This window comes from Bidens hawaiensis, unplaced genomic scaffold (assembly GCF_021521415.1).
Source record: "Bidens hawaiensis isolate Kalapana, Puna unplaced genomic scaffold, B.hawaiensis_p1.1 tig00016464_1, whole genome shotgun sequence".
NCBI lineage: Eukaryota > Viridiplantae > Streptophyta > Magnoliopsida > Asterales > Asteraceae > Bidens > Bidens hawaiensis.
In genome coordinates, this window is record NW_027492512.1 from 130,724 (window position 1) to 144,283 (window position 13,560).

At 35.3% G+C, this 13,560-nt stretch overlaps 1 protein-coding gene across 2 annotated transcripts; it reads left to right on the top strand.

Moving 5' to 3' along the window:
- The first annotated feature begins 6,808 nt into the window (after positions 1 to 6,808).
- Positions 6,809 to 13,002, top strand: LOC143551602 (rRNA (cytosine-C(5))-methyltransferase NOP2C-like). Of its 2 annotated transcripts, none has more exons than XR_013138530.1 (11): positions 6,809 to 6,956; positions 7,066 to 7,184; positions 8,207 to 8,510; positions 8,599 to 8,746; positions 8,868 to 9,005; positions 9,244 to 9,306; positions 10,287 to 10,408; positions 10,495 to 10,711; positions 10,789 to 10,997; positions 11,234 to 11,334; positions 12,909 to 13,002. XR_013138530.1 is itself a non-coding variant. In XM_077042000.1 (11 exons), exons 1-10 carry the CDS (start codon positions 6,849 to 6,851, stop codon positions 11,276 to 11,278), a joined length of 1,473 nt encoding a protein of 490 aa, XP_076898115.1. In that variant the 5' UTR covers positions 6,809 to 6,848; the 3' UTR covers positions 11,279 to 11,312; positions 12,909 to 12,987. The 2 variants fall into 2 exon arrangements, 1 of the variants encoding a protein (XP_076898115.1); XM_077042000.1 differs by having other exon boundaries at positions 11,234 to 11,312; positions 12,909 to 12,987.
- Positions 13,003 to 13,560: the final 558 nt, after the last annotated feature.

Consider the following 13,560-nt stretch of genomic DNA (forward strand, 5'->3'; position numbering starts at 1 on the left):
TAAACTTGTAAGTCCAACCGTTAATATTGATTTTTTGTCGTCCAAAACCAAACTCAACTACTGAAAGTTAAAACCGAATCGTTACTAACGGCCTGGTTCCAGTTTGGTTTCACAATTTAAACTTTAATAATAAATTTGGTTTAAAATAATTATAATTTAAGTGCATCGTCAATTTTAACCAAAAACCAACATAATATGATACTTGAGATGATCATAAATAAAAAATGATAATTTTAGCCACATAGATGGTAAAATATTAATTGAAGATCTAGGACGTGAAATAATAACAACAAAGATTACAAAAGAATCATATTGCAATTAGGTTAATTTACAGTCTTTTTTGGTTTCATATGGCCGGTTGCCGATATAAACCGCGAACCAACCGTTCACTACGTTTTGAAAATTTTGAAACCGACCAACAAACTGAAAGTAAAAAAGAAAAAAGAAGCCAATCCAATGACCGATTTAAACGATTTCAAGGTTTTAACCGAACCATAAACACTTATATTTGTACGTGATTAACAGGTTCAAACACCCGCTGTATCGCGCGGGCACCCGTCTAGTAACCATACAAGAAGAGGGAAATTGTATCCTTTTATCATTTCCATGTGACATGTTTTTAAACAATATTACTCACAAGCCAAAGCCTATTTGAAGGATTTATTGGCCGTTCAAAAAAAAAAGACAATGGCGGTCTCGGGCTGGGTTTGTTAAGGGACACAAAACTTGGTGTCAGAGCCGTCTTTGAGGCATGTCAGGGTAGTTGACGGCCACATGCCCGACATCCCGCTAGGCCTGAATTTTTTTTTTCAAAAAAAAAAATATATGTATTTTTATCAAAAACATGTGTATAATTAATGTTTCAACACAATTACATAACCACTATCTTGGTCTATTGGTAAAGGGGTATGACATCTAACCAAAAGGTTGTGGATTCTAGTCTTATTTGAGAATTTAAGTTTATTTTTATACAAAAGTTTATTACACAACTTAAATCATAATCAAATAAGCTCATTTACAATTAAACTGTTTAAACCCAACAAAATGTTTCTTTTACTTAAGGCCCAAGAAAAAGTTCGCCTTTGGCCCAAAAAAAATTTCGTCTTTTCGGAGCCGGCCCTGCTTGGCGTTACTTGCTAAGTGGTGGTGGAGGTTTAAACGGGAAAAAAGGGTTGTGGAGAAAAGTGATATGGACGCTACATAGTAAGTCGAGATTGTGGGTATCCATTCTGGACGCTACAAGTTTGAATGGAATAAGTGGGTACCAAAAGAAGTTGGTATTTGGCTTGGCGAGCGGAAATGGAAAGGATACCCTGTCTTGTGGCGCTAGCTAGACGAAACATAAATGTGTTGTCGGTTATGTGCCCAATTGTGGCGAGTTAAACATATTTTTGTGTCGTGTAGTTTTGCTTTTGGTTTTCACGGTTTGTTGGAAAAGTATAAATTTGCAAGGTTCCCAAAAAGGAAAGCTAAAATTTTTCACGCAATGTCTAACCATAATTTGAAGTATTTGGAAGGTTAGAAACGAGGTGGTGTTTAAAGGGAGACAGTGCAACTCAATAACATGGTGGACATTTATGTAATTATGAGTGAAAGTGGTTTACACCGGCTGGTAATACCGTTTAAACTGATGTCAGGCAATTGGTATGTACATTTTATACATAAACTTATTTAGAAAAGTGAAATGTGTCTCGGGATACATGTTTGGTTATCTTGGAAATTTTTTGTATTATAGCCTAGAAAAACCATTTGGGTTTCTAGGTGGTTTGCTTAAAAATATATAGAAGTAGTTAACTCGCAATAAGGTATGCGAACTTTGAGGAGTAGTCTTAAACTCGCAATAGGGGACAACAAGGTTACACGGAATCTGGTGAAACTCGTAAACAGTTAATTGTACATGTAAAACAAAACGGGCCTAAAAAAAATTCCGGTGGGCTTTAATTAAACCGGCTTTCTATGAAAATCGGCAGGTTCGATGTCACACAAAACAGCTCAAATAAACCGGGTATAAAATACATGGTTTCTCCCTAAAATCCGGTTCAACCGGCCGGTTCAATCGGCCGGTTCAAACCGGTTTTTAAAACATTGCTTAAACTTGTAAGGGGGATTGCGAGTTTATGACTTATCAAATCAACAAGAGATTTTTTTGATAAAAAATGGAGAAACTTTTGAATTTACCCTCAAACTCATTTTAAGAAGCCACTTTATCAGATTCAAAACTCATTTTGAATTTACCCTCAAACTCAGTTTGAGGGTAAATCCAAAAGTTGCTCCATTTTTTCATCAGATTCTATGTAACCTCGTTGTCCCATATTGCAGTTTATTGCAAGTTTATGACTACTCCTCAAACCCAAATGGTTTTTTTAAGCCACCTAGAAATACAAAAAAAAATCGTTCTTGAGCATGAACCGTAACACAACATAAACTTCTAAATATTCCCATTCCTTCAACAAGAGATGATGTTGAAATATTTATCTTGAATGGACATTGCCGCATTGGGCAGGCATGTATGTATGTATGTATATTTGTTTTTCAGTATATAAAACTATATACAAATATGGCTATGATATAATGGTCTATGTACGTTTAGCTAGTTAAACTAAAAATATGTATTGATAAAAAATAAACAAAATCAACATGAGCTCATTCGGATTGAATTCGAAAGGTGTTAGAGGTGTCCGAAAGACTCAGAACATCGATCCCATAAAACTTTGAATCAAAAAGGGATGTTGCAAGATTAGCACATAAATGACTTGAAAATGTAGACAATGTTTAACAGATTTTTCTAGAATTTAGCACATAAATGTATGAAACTTCTAAATTTAGAATGATCTAGATTGTTAGCTAAGTAGTACAAGTAGGTGATGAGGCCTCATGTGTAAGTCACCCTAACTTCCTACCAACACCAAGCATTGTAAACTTGTGTTCAAGTAATACACAAACCGTTTCTTGTGTTCGTACAATCAAGCATTCCCTTTATCTAGTCACTTGAATCGATTTGCTACAAACTCTTCCGCTGCAAAACAAAATTACACCAGGGTCAACTAAAAACTCAACTCAGAACATGTGTTCACAACTTCTATTTCTTCATCCGCAAGTCTCTTGCGCAATATTACACTTGTCTCGAGCGAACCTCATCATGACGCAAACACTTGATTAAATTTAACGTGCGATTCTAGATGCAGGCCTTGCTCAGAAGTGCAATTTTCTAGCTTTTATTCTAAGAACTCATTTTCACCATCTCACAGCTTCTTCAATAATCAAGAGTTCGTATTTCAAACTCATTAATTCGAGTTTACCTAAACCTGTTGCTTTATCATTACCCGTACGACATTTGGGCTAAGAATGGTTGTGCTATGTAATAGGTAACTTTGGTTTTTTCGCTACACTTAAAATTTTCTAAAATTATGTTTTGATTTTAAAGCTCACTTTGGGCTTTGGAAAGGGTTGAGCCCTCTCATGATGTAACTATTACTTAGATTGTGTTGTCACTGTAGCTGGACTCCGAATTCAGCCAGTTATATTGTGTCATGCAGTGTTGACTGGATGCTGACTAGATACTCGCTGAAGCCGCTTGAAGCCCCTTCATGTTGTTTCTAGGTTGAAGGACGTTTGCTACTCCGCCAGCAACTGCATTCTCACCGTCTCTACCATCATCTGCATTCTCACCGTCTCCGCCGTCAACTCCTGGTTGACCTCCGCCGGGCACAAGTCCACCGTGACCACCGCCGTTCCCATTGACTCCGAACTCAACGCCGCCGCGCACCGCCTCATGTCCGCCATTAACACCGGCGACTCCATCTCCGATCAAATCTCCTAACACTTCATCCAACTGATCATCATCGTGTAAGTCATCTTCGTCGGCGTTGCCTTCCAAGGACGACGCTCTGTCATCATCTCCGACGTCTCCATCAATCTGTAACTCTTCGGCTCCATTAATATCTAACTCGCCAGCGACTCCATTAACCTCTAACTCTCCGGCGACTCCATTAATCTCTAAGTCGCCGACATCTTGAAGGTGGTTGTTGGCGTGGTTATTCATTCTGTTAACTATTTGTTATGTTTGTAAACTCTAACTGATTTCTGTTAGTCATGAATAGCCTATATATATAACTAACTGGTCAGCCTGGATATGATGATAAAAATAACAATCTCGATTTATGTACTAAAGATATTTTTACCAGTTTCGAACTTTTAAAATATATAGTTGCTTGTCTTATAATAAAAACATTTTTTTAATTAAATCATCATATATTTTTTTTATTAAACACATGAGTTACTACAAAACTATTAGAATAAACTGGCAAGTAAACGGGCAATAATGTGCGCTGCAACCCTCATTTGAAATTAGCAGGTAAACGATTACAATAAAAACATTAAAACATCAACTGAAATTCGGATAAAACTTTTTTAATAGAGGCCAATAATGGTATTTTTTTAAAATTTCGAACAACAAACGGGAATATTCTCCGTCGGGATTATTAAAAAACCTCATATTAGAACGTTTAATCAGGAACGAGCTAGCGTTGCGCCTTGTTAACTAGCAAAGATTAAAATGACGCGTAAAATATATAAAATAATAACTAAGTATCTGTGCATTGTGACGGAGACGTTAAACCGCAAAAGAGATAGACGTAAAATCTTTAACCACGAATGCACATTGCAGTATGTTAACTCGCTAAATTTAGACCGAAAATGTAAAACATATATCTTATTCAACACGAAAATGTAAAACATATATCTTATTCAACAAAAAAAAATCTAACTATATCTAGGAAAATTAAGCTATGGCTTCAAATAGAATTTAAAATTCGTCATAATCCAAATAAGAATATATACTCCATTTAACCTAAAGTTTAACCAAGTTAAAAAAAGCAAAGGTTATTCCCAAACCATATAGGTTATCTGGACACCATATGCGCCTATACGACTCGTGTAGAGGATACACGACCCGTATAGGTGCAAAATTTGTCCTTTTGTGATGGAGAGTGTCAGGTGTTTGAAGCCTATGCGGCTTGTATGGGGGGCTATACGACCCGTATAGAGTGGAAAAGTTATCATCCGCACATTAGAGTCAATGTTTTAGTCCGCCTACCAAATTTGTGTTGATGTTTTTTTAATATTTATATTCATATGTTAATTTGTATATAAATTAATTACATAACACCCATATATACGTTTTGCTTTATAGTTAACTATGTTGCTTATATATATATATATATATATATATATATATATGATAAGTTTAGAAAAAGATTAAAAAATATGAATAACCTTTAACAAACAAACAAGCAAACAAACAAACACATTACCAAATATTCACGAACACAACTGAACCAACATCATTTTCGTCAAGTGTTAACAACATTCTTCTAATTCGCTCAAACAACATGAAAATGAATCCAATTACTAAAGTTTAATCACGTTTACCTGTGGTAATCAAGTGTTCATTAATTTCCACATTAAAAAAACCACATCCTCCTTTCGCACATATACTTTCAAAGTCCAATTAAATTTAAAATAATTTATATAGAGAAATGTAGATCACTCATACTCGTACATATTAAGATTCAGTTCAATAATAAATCATAAAGGTATGAACCACGGTTTTCATTGTTGGGCCGGTTAAATCCAGTACCGGGCAATCGGGCATGGAACAAGTTGCTTAACGAAGTAGCCTTCCCAATTTTAACTAAACGGTGAGCTGGTTGAAGCTAAGAATATGTATAGTGAGCGATAAAATGGGGTTTTTGGGCATTTTTTGGCTTGAACACTGCCCCCTAAACGATATTCGGACGATTTGTGGAGGGGAGGGGTATACCTTTGTCGCCGGTTGCGGCTAAAAAAATAATATTTTATTTATTTGACTGTTTGCCAGCGGTCGATTCCATTAAAAAAATAATTAACAAACTTAATATAAATACCCAACCTACTCAACTAATTCAATCATTTTCACTATTTCATATTCCAACTCAACTTCCAAAAACCAATACTATCCAACTTTCTTTACCAAAAATGGATTCGACAAATACTTCCGACATGTTGGAACAATTTATTGATAATAAGAAGAAGATAGTTGCGATCATACAAGAGACGGCGGAGCAGGAGGCTGAGGCTATGAGTGCATTTCGAGCCGTAGCAAATAAGATAGTATTTTTTGGTGTATTTTTTTATTTTAATATTTCCTTTTTAACTCGAAATGTATTTATGTAATTGAATTTATATTTATTTAACTTAATGAGTTTTATCTATTCAGTTTAATTAGAAAAAGAAAATAAAAAACTAATGTGATGATGTAATGAGACTACAAACCACTACACCTCTAAAATGAAAATAACTCATCTGCTGACATGGCGTCATGCGTCGAAAATCCCTTTAAATTTTTAGCCCTTCACTACACAGACCCTAACGTGTGCATGAAACTTAAAAACCGAGTCAAAACCATAAAAACCAAAAATCCCAAACCGAATTAGAAACCTATAGTTCGGTTTTGTGTTTTTGTGAAAAAAAAAACGAAACTGAACGTTATCAAAAAATCAAAAAACCGAAACTTGGGTTTTCAGTTCCATTTTAGCCAAAACCGCAATGAATCGCACCGCGCACATTGAACCAGAAACCTATAGTTCGGTTTTGTGTTTTGTGAAAAAAAAAACGAAACTGAACGTTATTGAAAAAACAAAAAACCGAAACTTGGGTTCTCGGTTCTATTTTAGCCGAAACCGCAATAAACCGCATTACGCACATTGAACCAGACACTTACATTTATTTATTTAATTTAATTTAATTTAATTTAATTTAATTCAAAGTTTATAAAACTTGAACCTAGGTCAAACTGAATTTTGAACTGAATGAAAGGAGTGAGGGTTTTAGTTCAACTTATTATTAACAACAAAAACCGAAGAAGCTTTAGCTTAAGCTTCAGCAGCCAAACGCCACCGTCATCTCCGTCACAGCAGGTACAATACACCTCCATTTTCACTCTATTAATATTATTATTATCATTCATCTGTGCTTATTATATTATTATTATTCATCTGTGCTTATTATTAAAGTAATGAATTGTAGATGGATGAATCGGATCGTTACTGTTATAACCCTAGGTTACACTGGAATCCACAAGTGGAAGACTATTTCACCAAAGCCTACGGAACCGAAGCGTTTAATCGCATCTCCAAAGCACTAACGTACTTACTTGCTTCATCATCTTATTATTAATTAGTAATTTACTCGTCATTTTCACTATTATGAATTCGTATGTAAGATTAGAAAGGTGTAATTAGTAGAGAACAGGTTTGATATCTAGAACAATAATATATGTATCACTATCTCTTTAATTCTATTTCGCATTGCAATGTTTTTTAACGGTAAGCAACCATTGTATGAGATAACATTGATCTTTACTCAAGCTCGTTTCGTTATTGCGCTAGAGTTCGAACCTTGTTTATTTTTAAGTTTTACCTCTTTTGGACTTCTATGTATTAATTTCAAACTGCGCAGCCGAGCTTAGTGTCACGGAGCCATCAGCCATCCTCCGAGACTCCGTGTGGCTCCCGAAGGACAGCCAATCGGTCCGCTAATTATCAGAGGTCTGTTGGTTTCGTCCTGCCTTGGACTCATCAGGCGAGCGGCAACAGCTCGCAACCAGCGATGCGTGCATGACTAGGCATGTACGCCTTCTTTCTCGCCGAGGCCGTGCCCAATGAAGTCCGGAACGAGCCAACAAACCCAAGCGTTTCAACACAAATCAAGCATCTCGATCTTTAAATATTTGGTCCGTGACACTAGGCTCGTTTAAGGTTTTTCTCAAAATATATCAATATACTTATTATGTAAATTATTTGTAAATTAATAATTATTAAACGAGCCAAGCCCAAGCTTGAAAAAAAACATGATTCGAGCTCAAGCTTTATAAAAAGAGCTCGAAATGAGTTGAGCTTTATAAGAAGAGCTCGAAACGAGCCGAGCTCAAGCTCTTGTAAGTAAAAACAAGCCTAGTTGAGCTCGGGCTTGGGTTGTTTACATCCCTCTTTCTAGGGTTCTCTTTTGTGAAAACCATGAAACCTAAGGTTTTCTATGATCTAAGTTAGTTAAGTGATTGTCTAATTGATTTCAAATCATTTTGTTATTTGCACATGGCCATGGTTATTAATAAATTATCTAAGTCAACCCTAATTTTTTGCACTTATGTGCTGTTATAAGTGGATAGGAGACCGTCTTGTTACTCTTGTATACGTGTAAATACACTGAGGGCAACAACTGAATCCGTCATTGAAAAGATTCTAGAACTTCAACATGAAAAGAAACTGCATACAAATGATGATGAAAGCGTCAACAGTTCCACCTTAGAAACTAGGTCTGTATTCAAGTGTCAGATACCAGGGCTAGACTATGTTGTATTTGTAAAAGGTTCTGGGCCCCACGATATTCAATATGATTATCAGCAAGACAGACCTCCAAAGGAGATAATAGTCAGCCGTAAATGTGCAGAGGCTGTTCTTCGAGGTGCTCAGGTAAATTCCAGCATTATGAAGGTGTTTTATTTGTGAAAAGAAGACTGGATGTTAAAATGTTAATGTTTTCATTGTGATATTTGTGTAGGTATATGTGCCAGGTATATTAGCATGCAGTCCTCATGTTGAAAAAGGGGATAAAGTTGCAGTTTCAGTTGGTGTTGAACAACCGGGTCGTAATGGTGAATGCGCTATTGGAATTACACGTGGGATTGTCTTACAAGGACTTAAAACGGGTAAGCAGCCTGTTGTTAGTTTGTTAATCGTGTGGTTGTATTGTTATTATTTTGTTAATTGTTACTATTTTTCATATGGTCATTATATTATCATGCTTATGATCTGTTCTTTCCACTGTAGATCCTCAATATATTGAAAGAGATGGATTATATATTGGCCAAGGAATTACAAATTTATCAAGGGCGGGAATATTTCGTGACTTGTCTGGTCTTGGTGTGGATATGACTTATAGAGTGTTTAGATTGCCATCTTTCAATGGTATATTTTTAACTATATTTATATTTGTCAATGGTATTCATTCGGTTTAATATGATTAAGGGCGAAGTAGTAATTTCTGGATACATAAAACTATGGATTTAAGAGTTTTTGCCAAATGCTTTAGAATATAACATAAATATGTAAAACTTCTAGTCAAAGATGCAGAGAATACAAGTTGCTGGCTCTGTTGAACATTATTGAATGGAAATAAAAGCGAAGTTGGTTAAAATTTTTGCAGATGTGCTAAAGGGGGACATATTTCTTCAAAACTTGCCAAGCATTATTACTGCACACGCCTTAGGTACGTGTGTTTCTTTCTTTCTCTTCTCTCATTTATAATAAAGCTGTGCTTCTGAGTTATGACATGTCACTGTGTTTGGTCCTTAATAATAGTGTTGCTAGTATTTTTTAAAACGAAGTTTTAAACATCAAATTGCCATGACGTTGGTTTAATTCTGGTGAATATATTTGCTACCAATACCATCTATTTGACATTTGTTAAAAACCCTTATTCTATAAAGAATTATCTTTTAGTTGTGTAATCATGATAGAAGTATACTGTAGCAAGTATACAGTGCATGGCTTTATAGTTTTTGAAAACCGTCCGATTTTAGTTTTTTCGGTTTTGGTTGCCGTTTGAGTTTGAAAATTTTTGGGTCACAAAATGGCCCAAAATAATGAATTTGGGTCTAAATCTTTTTATTAACTAAAATGTAATTGTTTATCTATACATTTGGGCTAAAATATTTGATTACATTATCTATTAATTCTTTATAAATTACATAAAATCAAAAATAGAAAATGAAAATTTATAAATTTGGTTTTTTCGGTTTTTACTATATCATCATCATCATCATCATCATCATCATCACCGTACTCAGTATATCCCACATATAGCAAAGCTATGGTAGGGTCTGAGGAGGGTAAGATGTAGACAACCTTACCTCTAACCCGTAGTGATAGAGATGCTGCTTCCGGTGAGACCCCCGGCTCGATCGGTTTTTACTATATGCAAAGCCAAAACCAAAATCGAACCGAAAGTTCGGTTTTACAAAAACATAAAACAAAACTGACTGTCAGGTTTTATTCACTTGTGTTATTTTGGTTTGGTTTTTTCAGTTTCAGTTCTTTTTTTGTTTTCATGCACACTCTTAAATTAGATGACATGAATACTAAAAAATTCTATATAATGGATTTCATATTTAGATAAAATGCTTGTAAATGATGTTATAGTTTTCTTTCTCGACTTAAATATTTTTTTATTAATCATTTGTTCGATAGACCCGCAACAGGGAGAAAGAATATTAGACATGTGTGCTGCCCCTGGAGGAAAAACCACTGCAATTGCTTCACTTATGAAGGATAAAGGAGAAGTAATTGCTGTTGATAGGTCCCATAATAAGGTAAAGTTTCCTTTTCATACCCCATATAATATTATATTTTTAGATGGAGTAAGTAATCTGTTAGTATTGATGTTTTCACTATGCAGGTGCTTGAGATCCATAGTCTGGCTGAAGAATTGGGATTAAGTTGCATAACAGCATATAAACTAGACGCTCTAAAAGCTGTCCACAAGGATAAATTAAATGGCACGGTGGCACAAAGCTCTAGTGAAGACAAAGTAAGTCGGCCTACTCAACAGACTGAGTCAGCAAATTTTGTTAATGGAGAATTAGCAGCTCCTGCAACTGAAGACAACAAGATTTGTAAGTAGCTATCTTTTATAGAATAATAATGTGTGTTATAAAATGCTTTTTGGCATCTAATTTAGTTAGTTTTGTAGGTGATGAGGAAGTGAAAAAAGGTCCTTATACAAGTAAAGCTGAAATAAGGAAACAAAACCGAAGAATGAAAAATGGGCCTGGTAAAAATCAGTTGACAGGCGGCAGGGTGAATAAATGTGAAGGGTTTGCTCCGAACAGTTTTGATCGGGTTCTTCTTGACGCTCCTTGTTCTGCTCTCGGATTGAGACCACGTTTGTTTGCTGCAGAGGTAATCAATCATATATATATAAAAGGATGTTTTGTACAGAACCAAGTTTTAAGTAGAGAACTACCAGAACCATATTAACACTTGTATATATTGCTTTAACTGTGATGAATAAAGTGGTTATGTATCCAATTATTATAAGCATAATAATATCTCAAAACAAGATAAAAACAAAAGTTACTTTTTAGTTGTTTTGGAATGCATAAAAGAAATATAATTGATACGTCTTTTATTTCAAGGAAACGATAGAATCATTAAGAAGACACCGGAAGTATCAGCAATGAATGTTTGATCAGGCTGTTCAGCTAGTTCGCCCAGGTGGAGTTCTCGTATATTCCACGTAAGAAACATTCTTATAATATGTTTTTTAATTATATTTTACTTTAGCACTTCTTTTAACATGTGTGCCATGTTTTAATCTTCATATTGGCTTCTATTAAAGGTGGCAACCTTGACCCAAACCATTCTAAATGGGTCAATTTGGGTTGTTTTAAAATTCAAATGGGTTGATTTGGGTCATAGGTTTTAATTAAATGGGTTAAAATGGGTCACTTGAAATTCCACATTCTTATTTTTGGGTCAAAATGGGTTGACAAATTTAACTACATAGGTCGATGTGGGTTAGTGTCTTAAGTAAAAGTGACATGTTTGGGTTGAAACGGGTTTTAGATTGGAACGATATCGGTTTAGGTTTCGGCTCGGATCAGCTTTCGTGCCGACACGAGTTTTAGCACTGGACGGGTTGGGTTTCGGTTTCTTTCGAATTTTCGCACTAGACAGGTCGATTAAGGTTTTTGATTTGTTTTCGTCGACATTTCGGTTTCGGTTAATTTGTCGGTTTTTTTTTTGATGAACGAGGATAACGGCGAAAATATTTTGGTTTTTTTACTTTTTTCGTTATTCGTTTATATTTTGAGTTATGATTTTTTATTTGTTTTTTTTTTGAATTTTTTTTGAGGGATTTTGATCTTAATAGAAATCATCAAAAAATTAATAAAAAAATCATAACTCAAAAAATAAAACAAAAACAAAAAATGTAAAAAAACTAAAGTTTCGTTCGTTGTCCTCGTTCAAAAAAAAATCGACAAGTTAACCGAAACTGAAAAGTCGACAACAACGAAACAAAAACATGCTGAAACAAGCTGTTAAGTGATGAAACGAGCTGAAAAATCGCTTAAACGAGCTATTAGATGCTAAAACGAACTGAAAAATCGCTTAAACGAGATGTTACGTGCTGAAATGAACTGAAAAATCGCTTAAACGAGCTGTTACGTGCTGAAATAAACTGAAAAATCGCTTAAACGAGCTGTTACGTGCTGAAATGAACTGAAAATCGCTTAAATGAACTGAAAAATCGCATAAACGAGCTGTTACGCGATGAAACGGACTGAAAAATCGCTTAAACGAGTTGTTACGCGCTGAAAAGAACTGAAAAATCGCTAAACGAGCCGTTACGCGATGAAACGGACTGAAAAATCGCTTAAACGAGTTGTTACGCGCTGAAAAGAACTGAAAAATCGCTTAAACGAGCCGTCGCTTAAACGAGCCGTTACACGCTGAAACAAACTGAAAAATCGCTTAAACGAGATGTTACGCGCTGAAACGAACTGAAAAATCGCTTAAACGAGCTGTTACGCGCTGAAACGAAATGAAAAATCACTTAAACGAGTTTTGACCCAAACCCGTTTTGACCCGTTCCAACCTTGACCCGTTCTAACCCGAACCTGTTGACCCTAACCCGTTCTGACCCGAACCAAAACAACCCTTTTTTAAGTGATCCGTTTCGACCCTAACCCGTTTCAACCCTAACCCGTTCTGACCCATGACCCGTTTCGTTCTAACCCAACCCATTTGCCACCTCTAGCTTCTATGAATGAGTGTTATAACTTATAACATCTGCATGTTAAATTCCAGATGCACGATAAATCCAGGTGAAAACGAGGCAGTTGTGCATTACGCTCTAGACACGTATAAGTTTCTTTCATTGGCACCACAGTTTAGTTGCAGCATCTTTTTCTCGTTTTGGCGAAAAATAAGATTTTTTTATTAATAACTGATGCGTCAAATATGATCAAAAAAACTATATTATTACATCAATAATGTGGTTTTATTAATAAATTGTTTTAAAAGTTGTATGCAACTATGCATTATATAATGCATATTGGGAGACTTTCAACCCGACTCATTGTGCCACCTCAATCTTATCCTTTTAACACTTTTGTGTATGTTTTAGCATCCAAAAATCGGGGGACCAGGATTAATCGGTCGCTATGAATCATCCGATGGATATTTTGAGTAAGTCTCTAAAATATTTTAGATTTATAATCGAATTGGCAATCTGCGACGTTATATGAGATTGATTTTCATACTTTTCATGCTGTAATTTTGCAGGGAATGGTTAAAACCTGGTGAGGAAGATCTTGTCCACAGGTTTGATCCGTCGGGCCCACATGATACAATTGGATTTTTCATAGCTAAATTCAATGTCGGGCCCAAAGAGGCCTAGGGCCCCGGCTCACATCAGTCACATTTTTGTAGAATTTTGGGTGCGCTTTTAGACGGACTA